Source organism: Polyodon spathula, chromosome 37 (genome assembly GCF_017654505.1).
Source record: "Polyodon spathula isolate WHYD16114869_AA chromosome 37, ASM1765450v1, whole genome shotgun sequence".
Taxonomy (NCBI): Eukaryota; Metazoa; Chordata; class Actinopteri; order Acipenseriformes; family Polyodontidae; genus Polyodon; species Polyodon spathula.
Window position 1 is genome coordinate 951,678 of NC_054570.1, and position 27,552 is coordinate 979,229.

At 44.5% G+C, this 27,552-nt stretch overlaps 1 protein-coding gene across 1 annotated transcript; it reads right to left on the reverse strand.

Moving 5' to 3' along the window:
- Positions 1–1,365: 1,365 nt before the first annotated feature.
- LOC121304195 (IgGFc-binding protein-like) lies at positions 1,366–17,155 on the reverse strand. The gene is made up of 19 exons (XM_041235165.1): positions 15,772–17,155; positions 14,287–14,621; positions 13,040–13,613; positions 12,189–12,793; positions 11,535–12,102; positions 10,693–11,276; positions 9,936–10,500; positions 9,432–9,631; positions 8,803–8,974; positions 8,094–8,407; positions 7,303–7,876; positions 6,435–7,027; positions 5,757–6,324; positions 5,045–5,625; positions 3,638–4,202; positions 3,190–3,389; positions 2,491–2,868; positions 2,063–2,334; positions 1,366–1,487 (listed from the first exon to the last, which is right to left on the reverse strand). The coding sequence occupies exons 1-19, from the start codon at positions 17,081–17,083 to the stop codon at positions 1,478–1,480; spliced, it is 8,970 nt and encodes a 2,989-aa protein (XP_041091099.1). The 5' UTR covers positions 17,084–17,155; the 3' UTR covers positions 1,366–1,477.
- Positions 17,156–27,552: the final 10,397 nt, after the last annotated feature.

A 27,552-nucleotide genomic window follows, 5' to 3' on the forward strand; every position in this document is an offset into this window, starting at 1 on the left:
TGAGAGAGAGGATGGCATTCTCCATTTGCTTTTCTGTAATGAAAGTTGGCATGAAATTATAAAATGTACTTCTTGTAACATATGCCACAGTGTCAGAATTTGTAAATCAAGTGTACTGGCACAAACAAATATGTTACTGAAGTCCAAATAAAGTAGTAAACCTATGCTTGGTGTTTGCGTTCTGGCCATTATGAAATTTGGTTTTCAAATAAATCTTTGACTAACATAAGGTGCTTATTGACCGTACGCACAGCAAAATGGTCTATGGCAGAAAAAAAGTTTTTTGTAGGATTTCCCATCTCAAATGGAACTTGGGAAAAATCATAGAACAAAGAGTACCAAAACCGATCAAAAGAGTTTGGTCCTTATCAGCAAAACTGAAATTAATAAAAAATAAAGGGTTTAAAAAGAGACAAGTATGTCCAAAGCGGGCCCTTCCACTCCTGGAGTTTGTTCCAATCTTTCTCCATATTTAATTGAACCAATTAACCCTTCATCCAAACCCTGAAGTAGTCTGGGAACTTATTTTATCCGTTAAACATTGAGTGGAATTGCTCTCCGGGATTATGATTGGACACCCCTGGTTTAAGGGATAGCAGAAGATGAAGCTGTGCTACCAATTCATTTACTTATTCTGAATGAGTAAGACTTGTTCATTCAGATCAACTACACCATGGTCAGTTCAAGAGACACAGATGCACAAATTAAAATGCCAACTGGATAGACTATGGCATGGACAGTAAATGTTTCAGACAGAGCATCAATTGTTGAGGCAGTGGAATGTTTCTGGAATGGAAGTTTATTGGTTTGTGCAAACTCTAAAACCGCAAGTCAACCCTGAATTCAACACACAAAAGATGAATCGTTTACCAGATGAATCATTCACCAACCCTCCTCCTCTGTACACATCATCTGCTTCATCTATGGTTTAAGATGAATTTCTAGTATAAAGCTATACATAAAGCACCTACCTAAATCAACAGGGTGTACAGATATCTGTGAGTCATTGGGAGTTGGAAACGGGAAACTAAGCTGTTGATCAAACAATTCAGCACACATTAGAGCCAGGTTATCAGTAAGCCAGGTAGCAATGAAAGAGCAAGTCAATAAATTAACATGGACTCATATCTACATGCATTTACCTTGGGCTGAGCATTGTGTCCGACATACCTGTTAACTCAATCTGGTTGGGTTATTCCCAATGGGCGAGGTTAAGATTAATCTTGGAACTACCTTCCTTCTACTGCTCCATTATATGAAAAAAAAAAAAAACTTTCAATAATTGATAATGCATTCTCTCAATTTAAATCTGGCACAGTTATAAACACACAAAAAAATTAACACGAACCCAAGGGTTTCTTTCTCTCTTTTATTGTAGCGAGTCACAGCTTTTTAAATGAGTTTACAGACACCAAAATGACAAGACCGGTACTTGTTTTAAGCAAAAGTGCTCTGGATTTGTCAATCTTCCAATATCTCAGGGGCGACTGCAAAAAATAAAATCACATAGCTTTAACAAGGAGGAGGTAGCCACCAAGCAAAATCATTACAGCCAACAAAAAAAGACAAACCCCCAATATTAACGTACTTAAACTTTCTATAGAAAGTGTTGTAGTTTAAATGCTTTGCGATTGACATGTTGCTGAGTGTAGATCTCGCACAATTAGGATGGAAGTTGCTAACAAGTTCCAGTGGGAATGAGACTTGTATCTTTTTGAAACTCTTCACTAAAACACACTACACAAGCAGCTGCAGATCTAAATAAACCTACTGTAACATGTATCCTGCTGGTGATTTACGATCACAATCTATTCAATAGTTTCCAGAAAGTGTAGTTAAGGCGTGCGTAGTTCCAAGTGTGTCATTTTAATAAATTAAATATTTAAGTATTGATCGAATGGCTTGTCCAACTTAATGCCATATTATTGGCACCCTACATATAAAGTAGGTACTAGTGTTGTATATATTAAAACAGGGAACATTTTGCTGAATGAACCACTAACCCTGGCGGGCTTCACCTCAGTTGAGTAGTTCGGGTGTGCCGGAAATCTCCACCACTCACCAGAGAGAGAAATCTCTTGCGATCCAGGAGGAGTGGAGTGGCTCATTGGAATTCATCACTTCATCCGAAGCATCCCCGTTCAGGTTGCCGCAAGCACCACAGAGTTTGCCGGAGTACCAAGACGACATTATTTTCACAGTCACATCCCCAGTGGAGCTGAACCCGATCTCCACCTCCGAACCCTGTCTTACCACCACGCCATCACTAGGGTCAGGGCTGGCTGAAATCCCAATGGCAACATCCACTGGAAGGGTAACGGGGCGCCCATTGACCTGCAACAAAGTGACAAAGTCTCCCATACAGACAGGCAATGGGTACCACTCCTCCTCCATCAACATTGCCTTTATCCAAACATTTACTTTTTGCTTCCTAACTCTTACCCAAACTTCCCCCTGCTCCCCCACCTTTTTCCACTATTAAGGCCTTACCCAAACCTTTTCTTTTTGAACAGTAATCATTGTCTGGCCCAAGAAGATGTGCAGCGTTGAGGAGCTTGTCGTTCGGATGCCGTTGCACAGCCCACTGTAGACGACGATCCTGATCCACTTCTCAGAAACCTGGTCACAAAGGTAGACAAGCTCATACGGCGATCCAGTTCCGAGCACCCCGGACATCCCATCAAAGGAGAGCAGCCGCGAGCCCTGGATCAGCTGGCACACGCTTTCCTTCCCAAAGCATCCTCGCACTCCGCTTCTGAGCAGGCAGGATTCCTCCGCCCCACAAGCCACGCTCTCACAGACCAGACCTCCTGCCGGGTGGCACCAGCAACTCTCTCTGCAGTCCCTACTGTACAGCTTCTCAGTAAACTGGAAGACAAAAATCAAGGAGACAAAGCAGAGAAGATGCGTGATAAAAATCAATAGGGTTATACTGCAGAAAGCAATTCTATAAAAACTGGCTAAACCTCAGTATACAGGTTATTCCCGTCTCATCCTTGACTGAATGCAACCTGCAATGCCTGCTCTAGGATTAGACCTGTAGAATAGCAGTCACCTTCATTTGCAAGCCTTTTTAAAGTTCATTCAAAACAGCAACTCAGCCTTTAAACAAATACCTTCTGTTGAGCATGACCACACTGTAGAAAATGAAGACTAGTGAATGCAGGAAGGGCTCCAGATGTCCATTACCTTAATGTATCTGCCATCGTACACACAGCCACAGCTACTCGCAGGCACACATCTGTCACCATCGAAGACGTAGCCATCGTCACACCGACACCCTTCCAAGCACTTCCCCTCGCAGGCAAACGGGCTGGTGATCCCGGCACAAGTGTTTGCGCAGCTGTCCGCGCACACATCGAAATGGCTGTTCTGCTTGCAAGGAAGCACTACAAAATACAATCCAGGAGAGTAAAGTTAAAATTGCACAGATCAGTTCCGTTACTGTCTGCCCAGCTCAGCGACGGGCATACAAGACTTATTTTTAAATATTAAACAGAGTCATTTGCATTCGTTTCAATATGTAACTTTTATAATAAACATTAAATAAAGCCCAAAGGGTAGCCCTTGAACTCGAAACAAGCCAATCAGGCTGAGTTCTGCTGACCCTTAAGCCTCCTTTTCTGCAAATACTTACTGCAAAAATCACCACGTCGCCATGGTTTAATGTTTCCACCCTCCACCTGACAGGCAGTCGCATAGGCTTCCACAGATTGGCAAAGTGCCCCAGGGCTGCCAGCTGTGTCACACTGTGCTTTGACACAGAGCTGGAAATACGGTCTGGGGTCCACTAGAGACTGGCAGGTGCTGAAGGGTCCGCTAGCCAAGATGATCAGTCCACAGCTGCTGCTGTACAGGGTTTTTCGGGCTGGATCACAGAAGGGACATTTCAGGCCACAGCCGTCCTCGCAAAGCTCTCCAACGTTAGCCACTGTCCAGCCAGCTGCAAAGCCTGGGAGGTTTGTGGCCAGGGCGCCACTGGGAAGCAACAAGTCGTCCACGACTCTGCCATTAAAGTTCCCGCAGAGGCCAGACACGCGATCTCGGTAGTTCCCAGGAACGGAGAGTTGAATGTAATGAGAGGAACTGGAAACGAGCTGAAGTCCAAAGTCTGTCCAGAGCACGATGCTTCCTCCTTCCTGGTAGGCCCAGATCAGACCTCTGCTTAGCTTCAGGGGAAGAGTGAAGTCTTCTCCATTGACCTAGAAAAACAAATTTCAAACCCCAATTTAAGGTCCAATCAAATCTAAAAGCATTACCAGAGGCACCTATGTAGCTTTATATGCATGAAAATGAAATGCTTTCACTTATTTGTATTGTCTGGAAATGGCTGCACCAGTTGGAAGAGATGTTCATACAACTCTGCAAGGCTAGAGGCTCATTTTCTTTCAGTTGCAAGTGGTTGTCCAGCTCTGCAGAAATTGTCTGATGGACTGAAGTGGAAGAGGAAGGGTCAAAAACTGACACTGAGAACCTGATATTGTTTCTCCAACAAGTCAGAACATTTGTAAATATCTAAAACTGTAGTAAAAGCTATGCAGTGGAAAAAAAATTAGAAAGTCAATAACTTTCAATTTGTTTCAAACCCAGTTAGATTTTCTTAAGTCCACTAGAACCTAAACACACTCAATTGTAAATCTAAAAGGGTTAAAAAAAAAAAAAAAAACTTTGGGTTATATTGTAGTAACAATGTTCCTTTTTAACAAAAAAAATCTATTACACTCCATCAGGAAGTAGTCATCAAAACTATTGCCACATGGTGGTAAAACAAAAAATAAACCATACAATTCCAGGTGCTGCACTGCCATCTGCTGTTCACTTCACTTTACAAAGCAGGGAAAGAATAAAGCAAGGTTTAAGAGCCTTCTAAACCCAACAAGAGCAGGAACAACAAATTGGAAGAAAACAAGCAACTTAAAAGGTGGTTTGAATCTGCACACTGCAAACAGCATTTTTAAAATCAAAGCATAACGAACAAGCAGGTCCCACTCTGTATTACTGATTGCCAACAGGCACAGTGAAACAGTAGCAGTTTAAGACTCACCTTCACGTTCCACTGCACAGCCTGCTCAACTGTGATGTTGAACCCATGCACAAGCAAGACCACCATCCTTGTCAGGGCAACCTTGCTGCTGTTTGTCTTGGTCTGCAAAAGCACTGTGAAGTTCACGAAACCCTGCCCCTGGGATTTAGTCAGTATGTAGGTACAGGCTCCACGGTGGCTGAACTGGTATCCATCGAAGGTGACAAAACCTGCGTCTCCAACTGCCAAGCATTTGCCGTGATCGATGGGGAGGCACTCCCGGACACCGGCCTTCACGCCACACAGTTCCTGGGGGCCGCAGCTGAACTGGTTACACTGGACAGAACCATCTTCACAAAAGCACTGCAGTCCGCACTGCTCGTCTGGGTAGAAGACACCTTTGCTGTAGTATTGGTCTTTATACATGCACCCGCAATCTGAGTGAGGGACGCACTCGTCTCCACCGAGGACAAATCCGCTATCACACTGGCAGCCTTCTTTACATCCTTCATTGCATCCAACAGGGGTGGAGAGGCCAGAACAGGTGGCAGGACAGCCAGTGCCACACAGATTGTAATGGCTGTTCATGGGGCAAACAGCATCTTGGGAAGAGAGAGGAGATCCCTGTAAGCACACATGCTGTACTGCATCAAAAATCAAGCTATGAATTGTTAGAATGCATCTTTACTTCACGCAATGCGTTCGATGGAACATGCTTTAGAACCACACTCACCACAGAAGGTATCACTCCTCCACTGGTACACAGTTGCACCAGATGCTTGGCAGGCAGCAGTGTAGGCAGCGAGGGAATTGCAGATGGCAGAGAAGTGGCCTCCATAAGCACAGGAGTCCGAGACACAGTTACGCAGGTAGGGCTCTGGGTCAACCACATCGTGGCAATGAGCGAAGGGGCCGATTGCATTGAGCAAGATGCCGCAATACTGATCCATCTTGAACTGTTGCTCCTGCTCTGTGGTGCAGTCTTTGGGGCCAGGGCTGCAGATTGATTCACAGACTGATGTCGTTTCGTTCTGCCAGCTTGCCCCAAACTCCTGCGGGTTTGGCGCCAGCTCTCCATAGCGGGTCAGAAGGTCGTCACTGGTGTCGTTGTTGGCATTGCCACAGAGGCCACAGACTGCACCATGGTAAGTGCTGGGCAGTGAGACAGTGATGGCACTGTTCCAGTCAAACGCTACCTTTAACCCAAAGTCTGTCACCACCACCACAGACCAACCACTTTGATAGATGATTATTTGGTCAGTGTTGAAATAGTAGGGCAGAGCTGCATGCAAGCCATTTACCTGGAAAACCAAAGTAATGCAAGGTTAGGCATACTTGAACCCCACACAGTAGATTTATCCTCAAAGAGGATACAGCAACTAGAACTCCAATTGCAAAAAAAACACCTTACCTGAACTCTGTAAGGAAAAGCTTTCTTGATGGCGAGAACAGTCCCATAGACTTTAATGCTAAGGTCTTTGCTGTAGAAGAACCTGTTCCCACAGTTGCCGTCAAACACCTGGATTTCAAAAGGTTCCAGCGCTTGTGTCTGCGAGCAAACTGCAACAAGCTGGTAGGAGCAAGAGCCCTGGAAGTCGTAGAGGAAGCTGTCGAAAGTGCTGTAATGAGACCTGCCCAGGGCGGTGCACTTGAAGCTGCTGACCGGGTGGCAGTCCAAGACTCCTTCAAGGAGCATGCATCTCTGGTCTGAAGCACATTGCGCATTTTTGCACTGGATAGTTTTCGTCCCGGGGTCACAGGTGCAACTCTGTGGACAACGGCTGGAGGTCCAGAAGCTCTCCCCTGGCTTGTAATAACGGCCATCGCTGACGCAGCCACAATCTTCCGGCTTGACGCACCCCTCCGCACTCCACATGTAGCCCCGATCACAGAAGCAGCCTTCCACACACAACGTGATGCACATCATAATCTGGGGAATACCACAGGAGGGGGGACAGGCGCTGCCACAGTATTCATAGTGGCTATTGTCTGGGCAGAAAAAAGCTGGGAGAAGGGAAAACCAAAAAAAACCCACAAAAACATACATTGAGTAACTTAACTCTACCATTATCCTGGATGCTGAAGATGTGAACAAACCCACACTGGAAATAAATAGATAACACAATGCAGCTCATTCAGAGCAGAGTAATTATAAAGCAGCCAACTGTGACAAAGCTGAAAGTAAATAAGCTATGTTTCAAATGAAATTCTGATGGAGAATCTACCAAAATGTAGATTTAAAAAATTATATTTTTATAATATATATATCTAATACTTACGACAACCATAGATGTGCCTCCATTCCATGACAGTGGCCCCATCTTGCCTGCAGAGGGCAGCATACGCTGCCAGAGCCTGGCAGAAAACCTGCCTGCTGCCGCCATGCTGGCAGAGATCGTTGACGCAGCCCGTGAAGAAAGGGTCAGGGTCGACTAGAAGACGACACTGGCCGAACAGTTCCCCACCCTCCTGGTTCAGAATCCCACAGTACACCTGGCTCTTGTAGAGGGACGTCTCCTCTGGCGAGCAGGGTTTGTATTGCTCTTGGCAGGAGGTACAGCACAGCTCGTCTCCATCATTCACCTTCCACCTCGCGGCCCATTCCTCGACGGTGGCTGCCTGGGCTCTGTTCCCGAGCGTCCGGTCGTCATCAGGAACGCCGTTGAAGTTGCCGCAGAGGCCATCCGTTTTATTTTGGTAGCTGCCAGGCAGGTTGATGATGAGAGTGGAACTCCAACCATAGGAGACCTGCAGGCCAAAATCTGTTTCCAGTATCACCTCAACGCCTCTCCGGTACACCTGAAGCTTTCCATTTGCGAGCGTCAAGGGCAAACTGGCTGTTTGATTGTTGACCTGCAAAACATGGGACAACTTTGAGCCAATTGCATACTTAATGCTTGAACTAGTTATGGGGTGGGGGGGGGGGTTTACCCTACAACAGGAGCAGAATTTCTTTGGATATGGAGAATTTCATATAGGGAAGGGTGGGGAATTAAAACCTTTGCAGATTGATAGATAGTTTGTGTTTTTGCCAGATTCCAGACAAGCATGCCAAGCTTGTAGAACTCACCAGGACTGTGCTCTGCTCCTGAATGCACACCCTGAAGCCGTGCACAGAGACGTGCACCACCCTCACAAAGGACACCGCTGAGTCTCCTCTCTTCTTGTTCTCCTTGATGGAGAAGGGAACCAGCCCATAGCTGCTCCCGTTGCTCATGGCAAGAATGTACGTGCAGGTGCCCTGGAAGTCGTAGTTATACCCATCAAAGGTGCGGTAATGGGGGTCCCCCCAGGCCCAGCACTTTGTGGACAGAGGAACACAGACCCCTGTTCCATTCTGCACTCTACAGGTCTCCATCAGGCCACAAGTTCCTTCGCACAGATCTACAAGAACACAGATCTATAGGTTAATAGCTTTCTTTGTAGTTAAATAAAAAAAATGACAAGCAGAAAGATGAAACAAATTGCATTTTTGTAATCCATCTAAAACCAAACCTAAATTAAAAGGCAACAGAAAATATATTTTAGTATTAAGAATCTAAGATCTTCAGTGTCCTGTTCATACTTATTGGCGACAAGCCTTCATTTAGGTAGGCTATGAAATTGCACAGTTCAACACATTTTTTAGTTTCTGGTGAAAGCAGTACTGCAAGGTTTATAGTGCAGTAAAAACACTGGTTATTGCTTGTTTGTACAACTGGAGGAAAAAAGCAAGTGCTTATGGGGTTGACAAGCTGCAACACATTAACACAGCGGCAGAGCCTGTGAATTGTAGTCACCTTGCGATACATTAATCCGCGGAACACCTTCACCTGGGTCAATACAACTCGTAACACCATTCTGGACACCGCACGTCTGGTCAGGAGAACAGCGGAAATCCCTGCAGTTTGGTTCTGGCGGAGCACAAGTACAGCTCTTTGTGCAGTTATCCATCAACATGACCTCTCCACGCTATCAGGAAAGACACTGGAAACAATTAGTCGAGTAAACTTCCAGACCGTACAAGCATATAAGTACAGTACTCCTGTGTATCCGACTTGCTCATCCCAAAAGAAAAAAAAATGAAATATTGCAAAGGTGTGAATTAGTGAAGGACCCCGATAGTACTTTTATCTGTCACTACAGGGGTGGAAACAAGAGCAGAGCAGTTTAATCTATTCTGGTTTTAACATGTTTAAGACACTGAGCTTGTTACCTACCAGTATACACTGTGGTTAAATAAAGCTCATAACATCTGGAAAAGGTAAAACCGCTATGCAAAAGGAATCTCCTTTCCATCCCTGTACTGTCAATGTGGCCTAACTGAATAACCCAAAACGTGCAACTTATCAAATCGTTAAAGGTCAAGGGAGTCCTGCATATTGGACTCTGTGGGGATACGTATAGATCAACAGCACTCATGCAGTACCCTGTATCTTCTTCCATTCTCGAAGCAGCTGCACGCCTCTGCTTCAACACAGACATGGCCGTCAAAGACGTAGCCCGCGTCGCACTTGCAGCCCTCCGAGCATTTCCCAGAGCAATCCAAGATATGAGAAACTTCATTACAGGTAGAATAACAAGAGTCTGCACAAAGATCATAGTGGCTGAAAGGGGGGCACTGCAGTGCTGGAGAGAAGAAAAAAATGAAGGAACTGAATGTCATAATGCCCGAATCAGATACACTGAAGACATTAACTAAACAAATAGATCAGGTCGAACAATTTAGCTTCAACACTGTGGGGACCACAGCATCTCACCTAGCGAGGGGTGCTGTTGCTTGGAATGTGGCTAGGGCCCAACAGGGAGTGTTGCATTAGCCATTGCTCTGGAGAGATTTTATCTAACAGCGCTTGGGTCTTTTTACATTTAAAAAAAAAAAAAAAAAAAAAAAAAAAAAAAAAAAAACAGTGAGGGAGGCTCTGACACTTACGACAGAAAGACTCGTTCCTCCAGGGGTGGATTTTCACCCCTGCCTCCTGGCAGGCAGCTGTGTAAGCCTGGAAGCTGTGACACAGTTGCTTGACGTCTCCATCAGACAGACACAGGTCGTACACACAGTCATTGAAGAAACTATGGGGCTTCACTTTGGAGATGCAGGAACTGAAGGGGCCACTTGGAGCAGTGATCATCCCACAGTAGATCTTTGATTTGTAGACTGCCATCCTTGTCGCATCACAGCGAGGGCAGTCATTCACACAGCCATCTTCACAGTCAGCACCCGGCACAAACACCTTCCAGGAAGACCCCAGCGCCTGGGCGTCTGTAGTCTGGCTGCCGTCCACAAGCTGGAAATCGTCCCCCGGGCTCCCGTTGTAGTTTCCACAGAGACCACACATCTGGCCCATGTATGTTTGAGGCACCGTCAGAGACATTTGGTAATGCAGATCATAGGTGACTTTTATACCCGCGTTTGATTTAATCACCACATGGACCCCTTTGCAGTAAACTCTGACATCACCAAGAACAAAAGGCAGATTCTCCAGCACTCCATTGACCTAAAAAGCAAAAAAGTTAAAACCAGGATTTCCTCCATGGCTCGTTATCTACATAATTATTGTACCATTCATCAAATCTATTAAATAAACCATAGTATAGAACGGAAATACCTGAAAAACAGCAACGACATCATTTTAGCTGCTGTGCAAATGCAAGTAAAAAGACAATATAGACCACCTATAACATTTTACCTTTATTTTTCCAATCAGGCCCTTCGTCAAGGTAAAGTTGCTCCCATAAATCCCCAGCTCCACCATCCCTCTGCCCCACTTCTCATTCTGCACACGCACAGAGAAAGGCTCCACACTGCTCATGGCTCCCCATTTAGGGCAGCTCACAGCCAGCGTGTAGGTGCAGGTGCCCTGGAAGTCGAAGGCACGCCCGTCGAAGGAGTGGTAGTGCGAGTCCCCGGAGGCAGAGCACTTCCCAGAAACAGTCACCTGGGCGCACTTGCGCACTCCATTTTCTACTCTGCATTCTTCATCTTTGGAGCAGGAGTATGGGCGACACTCAACCTTACCATCTGACCCACACATGCACTGCTGCTGGCACAGAGAGTCTGGGAAAAAGCTCTCCCAAGCCTGGTAGTACACGTTGTTGTAGCGGCAGCCACACTCTGAAGGCAAAACACAACTCGCCCCACTGAGTACAAAACCAGATGCACACTGGCAGTCCTCCATGCAGGGAGCTTCAAGAGGGACTGGAGAGTCAACACAGGTTCGGGGGAAGGCAGTTGTGCACAACTCATAGGTGGTGTTGGCAGGGCAGGGCATCTCTGTGGGGACAAGTAGAAAATGATAAAAAAAAAAAAAAAAAAAAAAAGTTTAATAGGTTCAGGCAAGTGGATCATTGTGAAAGTATACTGGCTATGAAACTGCAGTGGGCTTGATCAGAGTTAGGATACCTTCTAAAATAAAATCTATTCTCAACACTGGGTTCGCTAGCTAGTGATAGAACGATCATTTTCTAGGCACTGCTAATTAGGCTTCATAAATACTAACACCTTGGAAATCGGTGCTTCAGGAAGACTTACCACAGAAGCCCTTTGATCTCCAGGAGTAGATGTTGGCCCCCACTTCCTGACACTTAGCGACATAGCTAGCAATAGACTGACACAGGACAGACTGGAGACCTTTGTAGATACAGATATCATAGACGCAATTCTCAAAGAACCTCTTAGGATCCACAACACCAAGGCAGTCTCTGAAAGGCCCGCTTGGGTCTGTGATCCTTCCACAGAAGCCACTCCCTGCATATGTCAATTTCTCTTGATCACTGCACACTTGACAGGAACCCTGACATCCATCAATACAGCCAGGAACATCTCCAGTCTTCCAACTCCCTCCAAATGCATCTGGGCTGAGGGCCGGCTGGCCATTCTTCCCAAGCAGATCATCAGCAGGATCACCATTGTAGTTCCCACAAAGGCCACAGAGGGAGCCAGAGTATGCATCAGGCACAGTGACAGTGACACGGCTGTTCCAGTCAAAGGTCAACACGAGACCAAAATCGGTTCGTACAACTGCAGTCATCCCAATCTTGTATATTTTCACATTGCCATTACTCAAAGAATAAGGTAGGTTTGTCAAGATGCCATCCACCTATACAAAAGAAAATATCCATGCATCGGTATTGGTATTCAGGAAATTCATCACCAAGTTTAAGCAAACTGTTGAAACCAACCCACCTGAACCTTGCCACTGTAGTCTTTTCCAATCTCAATGGCAATGCCATACACCTTCACCCATACCATCTTGGAGTAAGACACCACTGTGCTTCCTCGGTTGTCGTTCTGCACATGCACCTCAAATGGAGTCAAACTGGGATTGTAGGAGCACAGCGCCACCAGCTGGTAACTACAGGTGCCTTGGAAGTCATACCAGCGTCCATCGAAGGTGGTGTAGTGAGGGTCTCCCTCAGCTGAGCAGGTTTTAAAGGATTTAAGGGAAGGATAACAACCCCGCACCCCATTGACAAGCCTGCACTCCTCAGAGTGTTTGCATGAAGCTTGTTTGCACGTCGCCTGGCTTGTGTAGAGATCACAGGAACACTGCTGTGTGCAGCTCTCGTCAGCCCAGAACTTCTCATTGGGCGGGTAGTAATATCCCTGGTAGGTGCAGCCGCATCGTTGGGCAGGAACACACAGATTGCCGCTCCTCAAATACCCAGCGTTGCACTGGCACGTCTCCACACAAGGCAGCTGGCACCTGGATGAGGCTTCAGGGTCACTGCAGGTTGCTGGGCAGGCAGATCCACAAGACTCATAGTGACTGCTGTCCAGGCAGTTCATGGCTAAAGAGGAGATCAAAGACCTTTAGGGTTAATGTTACAGCTGATTTAAATGGCAGAACTGACTGAAAAAAAAGCAAAAAGTATGCAATGTTAACATATGAACAAATTCATAACCCACATCTAGTCAAGGTCTAACTAGGGAAACTAATCAGCAATGTTCCTGCACTCAGGAAGCACATCAGAATGTGTTCATAACTATCTAAACCTAGTAAAAAGAAGAGATAACAATCAATTTTATGCACTTACGACACTGTGTAATCCCTCTCCAGTCATACACTTTGATCCCAGCTTCTTGGCAGGTTTCAGCATACATCTTCAGAGCCCGGCAAAAGAGGGTTTGGTCTCCTTCGTAGATACACAGGTCGAAGGCACAGTTAAGCACATAAGCTTCAGGGTCGACCCGGGAATGGCAGTCTCTGAAAGGTCCATCTTGCTTCACAAGCAGACCACAGTATCTCACAGTCCCGTATGCCTGGGACAGATCATCGCTACACTGCAGACATTGGCCATTACAGTCGTCAACACAAAAGGGACCGTCGTCCCTCTTCACCTTCCAGCTCCTGCCCAGCTCAGTTTCGTTTGATACTGCTTTGCCATCCGGGGTCACAAAGTCATCAGCGGGGTTGTCGTTGTAGTTGCCGCAGAGCCCGCAAACTTGGCCCGAGAATTTGCTGGCCAAATTGATCACCAAGTGGTGGTTCCAGTCGTATTTCACTGCAAGACCAAAGTCTGCTTCCACAACAGCGAAAGACCCGCTATAGTAGATCTTTACTTTACTGTCCTGGAGAGCGAGAGGCAGGTACTGCTTAACACCATTTACCTGAAAAAAATAAACACAAGAGAAGCAGGAAATAATGGGATGACGTAGGCTGCATGCCAAATTCAAATGCATAATGTAACTGAAGTAAAATTGTTCATGCACAAAACCTAGAAATACCTAAAAAGTTTCTGGTGTTATTAGTCAAGTTTCCCACTAGTTAGCACTGTTTACAAGCAAAATGGATCCCCTCAGAAATCACACCACACTAAGCACGCTACTTGGAGCTCTTGCTGTATTTCCCCTATAAGTGATCATAGCACGAACTTGTACGAGGTCAATCCACGCATAATTTGGCTTACTATAACAAGCCACGGGGAACAGGGAGGCAACACTTACACTTAATTATGGAGCATAAATACTGCTGCTGAATGAATGAACAGATGCCGGGACCATGCTTGGGTCGTCGTTCCCTCCCCTGCCCAGAATTCAATACAAATATCAACATATGCAAATATACCCCAAGCCACGTGACTCTTCAACCGCCTTAACAGTGCTTTGTTTCTTAATAAACACTAAAGTGGTCCTGTGATATTACTGCAGTAGTGTATTAGGGGATATAGTTTACTATGCCCTGTTCAGGAGTAATCCATGTTAAAATAATGCATTGTTTATTTAGTTAGGAAGCAAACAATGGCACCCACACCACGAGATCAACTCTTAATCTCCGCCTCACCCTCACAAACGCCTGCTCCTCCTTCACGATTGTGATGTTGACTCCCATAAGCATGATGAAGACCGTTCTGACGAAGGACACCGAAGCACTTCCTATGTTTTCATTGGCTGCCTGGATGGTGAAAGAGGGGGTGGCATTGGAGCTCCCACAGGGAGTTTGGACGAGGGTGTAGGTGCAGTTGCCTCGGTAGTTGAAATCTGTCATATCGAAGGTGTGATAGTGGAGGTCGCCCCACACCCAGCAGGTTCTTGAGTCAGAGACGCAGACTGCACTGTTGTTTATAACCTGACATCTGCTGTTGTAACCACAACGCACAACTTGGCAAGGATCCACAACTGCAAATATAGATCGTTAGAGTGAGTATTCACTCACATCAACTGTCACAAGCCAATTCAACTGGCTCCAAAAAAAAAAAAAAACCCCTCCAAAACTAGCTTTGTAGAATATCTGGCTTTAAGAGTATTCAACCAGTACATGCATCCAAGAGATCACAGAGCGCCCATAAATCAGGTATCGCATCGTAGCGATCTTTGTTAACTGTTAAGGCAGGCACATCACACAGGGAGAGGCAACCCACACACAGGCAGAGAGCGGGCACGAACCTGGGGCCTCTCGCACTAAAGCATAGCGCTGATACCGCTGTACAAGAGAGCCGGCTCCTTTGCAAAGCTCATGTTATAGGGCTTATGTCTCCATGTGTGAATACATCACCTGCCAGCCCTGCTGCTGCCTTCCTCCGCTCACGCTACATTATAACAATTACGATGTCACGCCTCATCTGCACCCAAATCAAAAAGCCATTTGCTTAAAACGTCACATGAAATGCAGATAAAACTAATGCCCGACTTCTAGGACCCTCTATGCATGACTTAAAGTTATTGTATTTTTTTTTTTTTTTTTTTACTATCATTTTACTGTTGTAACTGATCCTATTAAAACACTCAAAAAGACAAAATTAAAATGAGAAATGTTAGAACCTTGAGTGTGGACCAGCATGGCTAGTCACAGGATATTGCTGCTCTAGAAAGAGTGCAAAGAAGAGCGACCAGAATTATTCCAGGTTTAAAAGGCATGTCATATACAGACAGGCTAAAATTGAATCTATTCAGTTTTCAACAAAGAAGACTACGCGGCAAACTAATTCAAGCATTCAAAATCCTAAAAGGTATTAACAATGTCAACCGAGGGGACTTTTTCAACCTGAAAAAAGAAACAAGGACTAGGGGTCACAAATGGAGATTAGACAAAGGGGCATTCACAACAGAAAAGGAGGCACTTTTTTTACACAGAATCGTGAGGGTCTGGAACCAACTCCCCAGTAAATGTTATTGAAGCCGACACCCTGGGATCCTTCAAGAAGCTGCTTGAGATTCTGGGATCAATAAGCTACCAACAACCAAACAAGCAAGATTGGCCGAATGGCCACCTCTCGTTGGTAAACTATGTTCTTACATGTTGACTGAAATATTCAATTGAAAGTCTTACTTTGTTCTGTGCACACTGCCGGGTATCCATAGGAACTTTCTGGGGCAGTGCCAACAATGTACAGCCCAAAAATGCCATCCTGTTGCCTGATGCTGTGATCCCCAGAGTTTGCAATGCTCATCACTGCCCAGGAGTAGCCAGACTCTTTCACAGGACTCCAGCGGACATCTGGGGACAAGGGTTTCTGATCGAGCACAATCAGGATCCCATTTGCACCCTTGGCCACCACCACAGCGTTATTCTGAAAGGACGGCATTGCGTTGAAGGCGTAACTGAAGCAGTATGTGTCAGTGTCTACTAAGCCCATCATGAAGGGGGCGATGGCAGGCAGAGCCCCAGGAACACTTCCTGTGCAGAAATAGATCACCTGTATGCCCTTGGAGGCTGTGATGTACATGGTACTGGAGGGGTCGACCTGAAACCGGGCTACCGTGCCACCTGGCATGTCCTTCAGTTGCTGGGCTGTGTTGTACTGGACGTGGATCCTGGTGGTCTGGAAAGCGACTACGTAGACCAAGTCTGAACCTGAAGGGGAAGGCAGGGGTGGCACCACATAGCTGAGCCCCCAGTTGGGGGCAGGGATGAGCTGTTGAAACCCATAGTGACACTTTGACTTGTTTTGAGGGGAGCAGGTGAATCCGCACATCACACCCACGGATTTCCGCGTCCTGATTTCTGTGCCGGATAAGCTGTTGCCACCCTGCAGCTGCACGCTCTGAAACTCAGATAGGGTAATCTTCACCACATCTCCCTTGGAGTAGAGGGTGCCTTGAAAAGCGACCTGGCTGGTCAGGGAGATTTCAATGTCATTCTTATACTCGTGGTTGGTGATAACAATCTGCCTGTAGGTCTGTTGCTGGGGCACTTGAGGGGTGATGGCGTAGTAATGGTTGCCCCAGAACCCAACTGGGTAAAGCAGGGACGTGACACAAGCTCTTGACCTGCAGCTGACTGCCAAGACAGAGACCTCTTTATCAGCTTGCACGATGTAAGCGTTTGAGGAATAGGTGTTACCCCGCATCTCAACCTTCCTTGGTAACTCTACAGACATCCTCTGGCCAGCGAAGAGAGTGAACTCCTTCCTGAAAGAGGACTGGTAGACTTGCACTTTGACCAAGGTAGAGGCAGAGTACGAGGTTATCATCACCTCCAGGCGCGAGTCCGAGCTCGGGTCATTGTTCTGCAGAAAAACATTGACAAACTCTTTGCCAGCAGGACTTGCTGAGCAGAAACCTGGGAGGAGGAGAGAGAGAGAGTTAAGAAACCCTTGAGAAGCTACATGTACTGCAGAACTATATTGATTTACAGACATTCACTCACAGACATACAAGCTTTATATAAAGTTACACATGTTCTACATCGTTTGTTAATTATCCTATTTGCCTGATCTCACTGCAAACCTCATCCTATAAAAACCTGAGGTTCCTTGAATTTGAATGCTCAGCAGTGTTTCACAATGTCAGATAGTATAGCCAACCCATTGTGTGTAGAGCTACCTCACACTGCGGCTCAAATTTCATCAACTGAATATTAGAAGATTCCTCCCCCGGCTTCCAAATTAAACAGCAATACAGGAAGTCAGTTCAAGCCGAGACAGTCGCACAAAGGAATGACCAAGAACCAGCCGCCTTTTACAAAACTCGAACGGAATTGACTTTGGACAACCACCCTGCATAACTCCAACGAGGTAATCCGTTCTTTTTTCATTTTTACAGTTACTGCTCACCGCTGTGTGTTTTTATTATATATATATATATATATATATATATATATATATATATATATATATATATATATATATATATATATATCTTTCTGCTTTGAAATGTTTTCCTATGCAGTAGTTGCAAGGAACATGGGTGTGTATAAAATGCCTGTACAGAGTTACCTAAAATAGTCACGTATCACGAGCAAGTCGTGCATTACCGCCTGTTGCTGCAGATAAAAACAAGAACTATTTACACAATGACAAAACAAGGGCAAGCGTTCAAGTTTGGGTCTCCACAACTGAAACTGCTGGGAAGGGGAAACAGATCACCACGTTCTGAAAAGCCCAGCGATTTAAAACTACTGAAGACTCACCTCCACTCAGCACAGAGAACGCGCAAACCAGCAAGAGTTTTCGCCACATTGCTGGAAGAAACAAAATATACAGGCTTTAGAACTTGTGTCGTGTTTACATGGGCGAGTGCACAGCTGAAAGCACCGCGTTCACATCAAAGCACTCTACAGCAGCCTGTGTATCCGTTTGATCGATGTACTTAGTCAATTTAACAAATTCGTGTGCTAAACAACATATAAACCTATTAGATATCTCCTTCGGTAGAACATTTAAAACGGTGTGTGGACTACATGGAGTTCGAAAAGCTGCCCTGGTATAAATTTTGAAAAAAAAAAAAGCCAAAACAAAAAAACATTATTTAAATAGGTACGAAACTGAACATTGCGCAATTATGCACACAGTGACTGAAGGGGGGTATTGTGCATATTAACAAATATATATCATCTACATAGATTAGCGCGACACCTTCAACGGGTTCTTTAAGGCTGATTTTGTTATTGAAAGCGTATTGGATCAAGGCAGTGGAGCGATCTTACAGTACAGGTACGGTTACAATGTGCAGTACAGTCTGTCCTTGCGCGCTGCCAGACCTGTTTCAACAAGCGCAGCTTTCAACTCACGCTGTAGAACCACTCTGTAGAGTTTCGCATGCACTCGTGTGTTTGTTTGTTTTATTTATTTATTTATTTATTTATTTATTTATTTATTTATTTACAAACCGTCCTCGCCATCGTTCATCCTAGCACTTGAAAAGTACTTACCTGAAAGCGGTCTGAACTAGCCCGGAGGGAATGGTCCCTATTTATCGAGTCTGGGGTGGGCTGCTTCTAATTAGCATCGCAAACTCGGCTCACCTGCGGGGCTGGAGATGTTAATGGACCGAGATTCAATTGTTGGCTTGGGCTGACCTTCTTGGCATTAACTGTAATTGGTCGTGTGTTTAAAAGGCTAAACTAGTGAACATAATAATGATAATACGGCTAATTATAACAATAATGCTTCTAATTAGTAAATGTACACCTCAGAGTCCCTGTTCTGTGTACTTCTTCATTCCAAGTAGTCTCGTCTATGAGTGAATGCGCGACATTATTTACAATGTGTTCTTTAATTAAGGAAGCACGCAGGAGACGCGAATGCTTTTTTTTTTTTTTTTTTTTTTTACGAAACCCTTTGGATATAAGATGGATTTCTGAATTAAAGAATTAAAAATGAATTTAGGCGGGCAGACAGCTGTATTGAGCGATTTAATAAAATAATAGAGAATTAAACAGGAAGGAGGGTCTGGAGTCTAGACAGAAAAAACCCAAAACTATTCCTATAGCATATTAATCTGAGCTGCGTGACAGAGCGCAAACACGACTCCCAAAGGACAGGACAGCTGAGTGCTGTTAGGTGTCGAAACGCCGAAGGGGCGTGGAAGTCTTGTTCAACGGTCTTTTTTTCATTTGTTATTTTCTTTTGTGTTCAATATGGCTCTTTAAGAACTCCTTGGTCTTCGGTGCGGCTCTTTCATCCCCAAGCGTTTAAACCAGAGGTGGCCAAAGCTATCCCTTCCACGCCTGTTTCTATTTTGTTTTTAATTGAACCAATTAAATCTCCGTCCACGCCCTGAAGTCGTTCATTATCTCATTGTACCTGTTAAACCTGTAGTGGATTGGACACGCCTGCTTTAAATCTATTGTCTTGCGTCTAGTTTAGCACGGAATCTGCTTAAAATTAACTAAAAAGGTACGCAAAATGACTAGTGATAAGGTTTCTCATACTAACAAGAACAGGGATGGAAATAAGGTTGTCCTGGAATGGGTGAAACTGTTGTGCAATAGCGGAGTCTTATTTTCATCCTTGAAAGTGCTTGCTAGTGTTAGAAAAATAGTTTTTAAAGTCTTCACCTGCTCCCCTCAAAACAAGTCAAAGTGTCACTATGGGTTTCAACAGCTCATCCCTGCCCCCAACTGGGGGCTCAGCTATGTGGTGCCACCCCTGCCTTCCCCTTCAGGTTCAGACTTGGTCTACGTAGTCGCTTTCCAGACCACCAGGATCCACGTCCAGTACAACACAGCCCAGCAACTGAAGGACATGCCAGGTGGCACGGTAGCCCGGTTTCAGGTCGACCCCTCCAGTACCATGCTAATTTCAAGGCAGTCACTTTTGATGCTGCAGCGTTAGTAGCAGAAGCGTGCGGTGCGGTGTGCTGACCAGGCTCTGCTCGCCATCGTTATACAACGCAGTCTTGTATGATTTCTCACATCTCACAATAATGAACAGCACACTGAAGCTGTTTCGCTTTGGTGCTCACATTAAACCAATTCAAAGTGGGATAAAATGATCTCCATATTAGCCAAACTGCACAAGCGTGTCTACATCAGAGGCAGTACAGATGGAGAATATAAGAACGCGTGCATAGTTTCTGCAAACACCCGCTTTGTAGTTCCAATAGAAATATCTGATCTTTGACTGCCAACCCTCATGAAAGTTCACCTCTGTAAAAGCAAAGTTTAATAAAGCATATGTGAGCATTGTGAAGAATAGTGAAATATGCTAAAGCATATTCATAAACACGGCAAGCCAGGGTAAGCTATGGGAAACGCATTGTGAAAGCAAAATTTCCATGGTAAAGCTTTACAAGGAAGCAGGGGCAAACGCTTTGCATGCCTGCCATGACCAGAGAGCTGTCTATTAATACAGTATTGGTTACATGTAGCACCTGCAGCATTGAACACAAGGAGGGGAAAACCCAATTGAGGTGATCCACACTTCCACAGTGTAACCACAGAGCAGAACAGCTGTGCTGCGTTATGTCGCAGGATAGTATACCCCACACGAAAAACCAGCAACCCCCTTTAAGTGTGAGGCAAGTCATGAAAACTTACTTTAGAGAATTCAAATCAGCAGACACCGTGTGCTGTTTCAAACAAAATCGAGTAGTTTTGAGTTGGACTCGCAGAAAACCAATCATAAAGTCAAATTTGTCACGAAGCGGAGATGTGAAAAGGCGCTGAGGTTACAGCTTTACAGAGAAATGTTTGAGTCAGACAATTTTAAGTTCTGCTTTCATGATCATTATCAAAGCGAGAATTCGGAGAAACATTATAATGCTGACTCTTCTTCACTCAGTTCCTGTCTGACTATGTTTCTTCACATAGAAAAAACAGTTGTGTGAGAAACAAAGCCCAGAGAAGGTAAGAAGGGGTTTGGGATATCCAAAGTGTGTTCTGCAATCTCGTTGGTAAAATTAAAGTCTGTCGCATTTACTGTGTATTTACACAGCAGTTACTTAGTCAATACAGTGTTATCATGCATAGTTACAAAGTACTTAAACGTGTCTTTGTGAATTGCATCAGATGATCTCCTTTTCTTAGAACATCTTACTCTAGTTTTTTTTAGCGGATGTTTTCTGTGGTTTAATAATGCATCGGACTCAGAGTCTGCTTCCTGTATCATTTCCCTCTCTTGCTTCTCGGCAATGTAGAAGCAGTCCTTGAAAATACAACAAGGAGGGAACGTTTCAGTCTGTACAGTGCGGGAGAGCAGAGGCTCTGCAAGAGCTGCTGAACCTGTTTGTTTGCATAGTAGTTTGGCAGCAGGGAGTTCTGGAGTTCACGCTGTTATTGAACAATATAAAAGACGCTGGTGCCTTGATGCTGTGAAAGGTAGGATGTTTCCTTTTTGTTGTATCAGCTTTTTCTTCAGAGTTTGTAGTTTGCATGCAGGTGCTAGGTCACAGCGGTCACTTGTTACTGGACCTGCTGCGTTTGAGTTGCTGTAACAGAACTAGCCATGAGGTGTCTCTTGACGTTTATTCCAGTCTAGGACTTTGTTCCAGCCCAGTCTTAAATTAGTTGGGGAAAACCTGGCTGAAAAAACATATGGGGACTGGAATGGCTCTATAGGGTGAGATTGGAGAATCTGGTTTAGTCTGACATCCAAGGGGTTGATTCGTTCTGGACTGTACAGCACTTTAGAGAACGCTGATATTATAGCATTGTGCTCTAATTGCCCCGTGCTTGCTGTGCCTTTGGGAAATGCAATTGAATTCTGGGGCAGAGATGTATGATGCAGGTGTGTTTGAATCTGCCTCTAGCTTAGGAGTAGGCTCAGTGGTGTGCATATTAAATGGTGCAGTGGGTAGGAAGCTTGCTATATGTATAATGCAAAGTTGCAGAACTTTGCAATGTAGCACCTTGCCACAGCACAAAAACTTTAGCGCACAACCCCTTACTGTTTGCACTGTACAGTATTAGGCTATCTAACACCTGCTAGATTTCATTTTACTATATTATCAGAGATTTAAAAATATAACAGTGTGTATTCTGCGCAAGATGTGAAGCTGTGCTAAAGGATTTTAGTTCCTCACAGTCTCACATTGGAAATAGGCCCTGGGTACCCAGACTAAAGCCCCTTTCACCCTGGCACTCTTACCCGGGTCCGGACCCAGGCTCTGGCTACCCGGGTCAGAATCCCGTGTAGGGGTCGACACACTTTGACCCGGGTTGAGCGAGACAAAAGGCATGAAGGGCGTTCGTAAACCGACAAAATAACAAAGAGTGAAGTGAAGGTTTCACTTCCGCAGGGAGCGCTTCTGTTTATTCTTTTCAGCCATATTGTTGTTGATTGAGATACAGACACAGATCGCAGCGGGAATGAAGCAGCATTCGCTCTAATCAACGTCTGGGCCGGAGGTTCAGTCCAGAGAAGGCTGGATGGAAGCGTCTGTAGCAAGCTGCTTCCAGGGCGTTGATACGCACGCTGTGAATGTCTGCCTGTCACCCTTGCTTTACCAAATCACGTAGCTGACCCACATGACACCAGGTCCAAACCCGTTAGAGCATGTCAGTGTGAAAGGGGCTTGACAGGTTGGCATGTCGTGTCTAGTCTAGTGGTTCCCACCTTGGGATGGCAGTGTCTACGTTACATCAGCACACAGATGGTTAAACGTGATCAGACACTGTCTGCTAACTTAATTCGTCATTATTTTTTTTGACCAGTATTTCCTTCATTTCATAATTTTGTTTTGCATTTTGCACAATAAAAAAAAAAAAAAAAAAAAAAACAACATTCACTTCCTGTCTTGGTACACCTGTTGTGCACACGTGACTAAAATCCTGATATGTTTTGTTCTCTTATTTTCTAGTTCCTCCTTCTCCTCCTGTAATCAGACAGCTGTTCATTGCTCCTGTACCTTACTGTGTGTCAGCAGCAGCTGGTTACTAAGGAAACGTCACTCCACACGTGGTAGGCTCCTCCCCCGCCACTCTGCTCAGCGAGGGCTATTGTCCAGTCTGCAGATGTTCGCTGTGGGAGCTATTTTAAAAGTTGATGAAGGGGTCTCACAATTGATAAATGGGAAGCTGACTTGTTTAACGTCAGAGTAAGAAGTCGAGGAAGTTAAGGGGTGGTGTTTTAATTAAAGAGAGGAAAAGACTTTGTCTTAAATATCATATAGACGTGTTTCCTTCGTCGTTAGAAATGTAAGAGCATGGCAAAGTGTAGCTGAGCCAATCTGGTAAAAAGCTAAACTATGGTAAATGCATATTATTATTATTATTATTATTATTATTATTATTATTATTATTATTATTATTATTATTATTATTATTATTATTATTATTATTCTTATTATAATGTACATTAATAAATAATGGATCCTATCGATAGAGTCCTTGAGATATGCATGGAAGTGTTTGAAACTGCGAATGTGACACGATAAACTTGAATTGTGTCCTGTTGCATAATTCTGTTCATGGGAATGTTTTGTAAATATCAGTGTTGATTGTTTAAATATAACAGTTTGCAAAATATCTCTTAGTGCATGGGATAGAAAAGGAAAGGGTTCTCAAAGAATCCAGCAATGAGACTAGCAACACACCAGCTCTCCACTCCAGCAAAAACAAGCTTGTAGGCAAAATGTCCTTTGAATAGAAATAAGGTGGGATTACACTTTTGATGTGTTTTTTTTTATATGAAAAAAGTAAAGGACCGCAAACCTTTTTTGCACAAATATCAAACTCCACTGATAATGCATGCTTAGTATGTTGCAACAGGTCACCAATATTTCTGGATCAAAATAGGTTTTATGGGTGTGATTCGCCAAATATTTATGACTTTACAGTCTTCTGATTGAGGGGGACACCCTTTCATTTTGTGACACACTCTGCCCTCTAGTGGCGGTGTCTCAGAATGGATTCAATAAAGCACAACACCACATTTCCTGGTATACTGTAGACTCACATTTAAGCTGTTTGTTTTTCCCATGCTGTAAAAGTCAGGTTGCAAAGTTCACAACTGGCTCGGCTCCAGGAGCAGATAAGAATTCCTTCTTAAGATAAGAGAGACAAAGTGCTAGTTTCACTACGTTACTCCTGTAAACAACATAATACAAAACAAACAAGTTACTACTATGAACTGATTGTTATATCTTTCATTTTATATGATAAATAATAACCCCAGTCCTTCTGTGTTCCAGTATTCCACCATGCTGCGGATCCTGATCTTGTGTGTCTTGCTAAAAGCTGCAGGTAGGGGTTCGGTTCTGTTGTGGTTTTACCATGCTGTCCGTTTTCTTTCCAATAAGGAATAACTCATGTTTTTGAATAAAAGAAGGGTACAATGCAACGATTAGCATGAATAGTGTTCAAACATATCTCACCACTGTCTGGACGTCTTGGCTGATCGTCCAGTGTACTGAAATGCAGACTAGGGTTAGACATTTCCAGTCCGGCTCTAACCGTTTCTCTGCCCTCTTTGTTGCAGCCTCTTTGGAAACAGAGGGTTATTCGGGAGACTTTTCAGGTAAATAACACGGCTGTTCATTCTGACGATCACAGATCTGCTTCTTTTAGAGGCATCCGGTAATCTGAATTTACCACAGATTCCTTCATCATCTTCAACTAAGTGTGCTACATCTTCCCATCTGTGTGTATTGATTTATTGTGTGTGTTTGTTTATTCATTCATATTATTTGATTTTATTTTTTCATCCAAACTGTTAAAATGAAGACGATGAAGACCTTCATGAAGTTTATGTTAAAGGTAAGATATATATATATATATATATATATATATATATATATATATATATATATATATATATATATATATATATATATATATATATAGAGCCTAGCTTTGTTAACGTTATCACTGCTCCCCCTTTTATAGTGCGGCCAATATTTTGGTTGTTCGCTTTTTCTTTCCACTTCCTTGAAACTTTAAGATGTTTCAATATTGCAGCTGGACTACATCAGTAAGACTAAGGGGCTGTTTTGAAGTGGCTGCCCCTGCACCTTAGCACAAGCTGGACTGCATTCGAGTATTTAACAGCAATCTAGGATTCCCGGACCCCTTAACAATATATGTGATGTGCGTGGAAGTTGAGGGGAAGCCTGTAATAATCAAATTAATATACTTATTGTTTTTACAGATGTGTTGAAAACCCGAAGGGAGCCTTCCACAGGTGAGCATCTGTACAAAAAACAAAGAGCTTCGGCAAACGATACAATGGAGGTGAACTGCTTTATGGTTAGGGGTTCAGGATTCAGGGTTGGGGTTCAGGATTCAGGGTTGGGGTTCAGGTTCAGGATTCAGGTTGTGGTTCAGGATTCAGGGTTGGGGTTCAGGATTTATGGGGTTGGGGTTTTGGGGTTCAGGATTCAGGGTTGGGGTTTAGGATTCAGGGTTGGGGTTTAGGATTCAGGGTTGGGGTTCAGGATTCGGGGTTGGGGTTCAGGTTCAGGATTCAGGGTTGGGGTTCAGGATTCAGGGTTGGGGTTCAGGATTTGGGGTTGGTGTTCAGGATTTGGGGTTGGGGTTCAGGATTCAGGGTTGGGGTTCAGGATTCGGGGTTGGTGTTCAGGATTCAGGGTTGGGGTTCAGGATTTGGGGTTGGTGTTCAGGATTTGGGGTTGGGGTTGGTGTTCAGGATTCGGGGTTGGTGTTCAGGATTCAGGGTTGGGGTTCAGGATTCATGCGATTGGGGTTGGGGTTGGGGTTCAGGTTAGGGGTTAGGGTTTTGTAGCCAAGCCCGTTTTCTGGAATGGTCTCTTGTTCTTTCAAGTCCCTGCTAATCTGACATGTGGTTGTTTTAACAGATGCTCAGTCGAGCCCCAGTTCTTGGATCATCCCTGTTGCAGTCGCTGCAGGGCTGGCGGGCCTCACTGCCCTTGTTATAGGTACAGCCTGTTTCCCTTATTTCTTTGCTATGTGGAAGAGGCACGGCAGGTTTTGCTAACACAGATGTGAATGGACAGGGAGAGCTCACCAGCCAATTCATTACATCCACGTTTTCCTACAATTTCTTGTAGTACGGTTTTGAACGTCGTTTTGTGTGTGTTCTGTATGATATCCGAGTTTATGCTTCGAGAGTTAGAGAGTCTTTTGCACCAGACTTTCTGCAGTATTTCAAACACACCCAATTAGTAGCATCTTTGATAGCAAGTTCAACACCAAGTAACAGCCTCCCCCTTTTCTTTCTTTTGAAATTCAGCAGGCATTTTGATTGGGAAGCGGCGCCACTCACAACCGCAAGGGTAAGCACATGCGCTCGATCGTTGCTGACGGACCGAGTCACTGAATTGTGCTATTTGGGACGTTTTTTGGATAATTGTTTTCTGGTGCTTTTATGTGTTTTGGTAGTATTGCGGAAATCAGTTCATAATAATAACAGTAAAATCAAAGACATGAAGAGGAATAACCCCCTTGTAACAGAGACTGCATGGGTACATGAAGAAGAAGCTGAGCTGCTGTTCTGAGATATTCCCTGCTCCTGTTATACCATTCAGATGGGTTTATGTCTTGCACATACATTTGCCCTTGCCCCTGCCCTAGTTGCTAAGTAGAGTCTCTGACTCTCTCTTTCTCTGTCTCACTTGAAAGCACTCGTTACACAGCACTGACCTGTCTTCCATCCGCAGGGTCTATACAGTTCCTGTGGAGCAATCCAAAAAAGAGGCAGTCTGATTGCAGCAGTGGACAGGAGGCCCAGTCTACTGGTGTGGGTGCAAACGCTGCGTGCGTTTCAGGACAAAGTGCCAGTCTTGGAAGCTGTCTTCAAATTCCCTGCTTTTAACACAAGCATGCCCTCACTGGCAATATACCAGTCCAGGGGCAATGCTATTGCAATTACTCCATTTCAAGAAAAACTGTTTAAAAATAAGTATGTTGTAAGATTTGATGCTGTTTATATACGGTGCGCCTCTTGATTAAGTAATTCTGTTGATTTCACAGCTACCTCATGTTGAGGGTGAATGGCACAAAGTGCTGTGTGTGCACCCTCGATTGAGTCTCTATGTTGCGTGTGTTGTGTCAGATTCGAACTGCAGCACTGTATTCATTTGCTTTTGGTAAAACGCGGTGTGGGGCTCACGTCTTGAACGTAATGCATTGCTGGAGATGGGCTTTTATTTCTTGGCTTCAGCTGTAGGGAGGTGGGGGGGCTCTCTGTTCAAAGAGCAGGTGGAGGGGATGTGCAATCAGCTTTGCTCTGTCCTTGGGTGTCCAGTTAGATATTTATAATAGAAAGCACTAAGCCCTTGTGTTGCTGTGGTACAGCCACGTGAAATGTCTTAGTATCAGATGGGAAATACGCCTCATTAAAAATGATCTCTACTGTTTAATTATTCTTATGCAGTTCTATATTGTTAATAAAAAGCTGATTTTTATGCACCCGGTGGATATCCGCTTGTACCGTACAGCACCCAGTCCGATGCTCTGTGTGTATTTAGT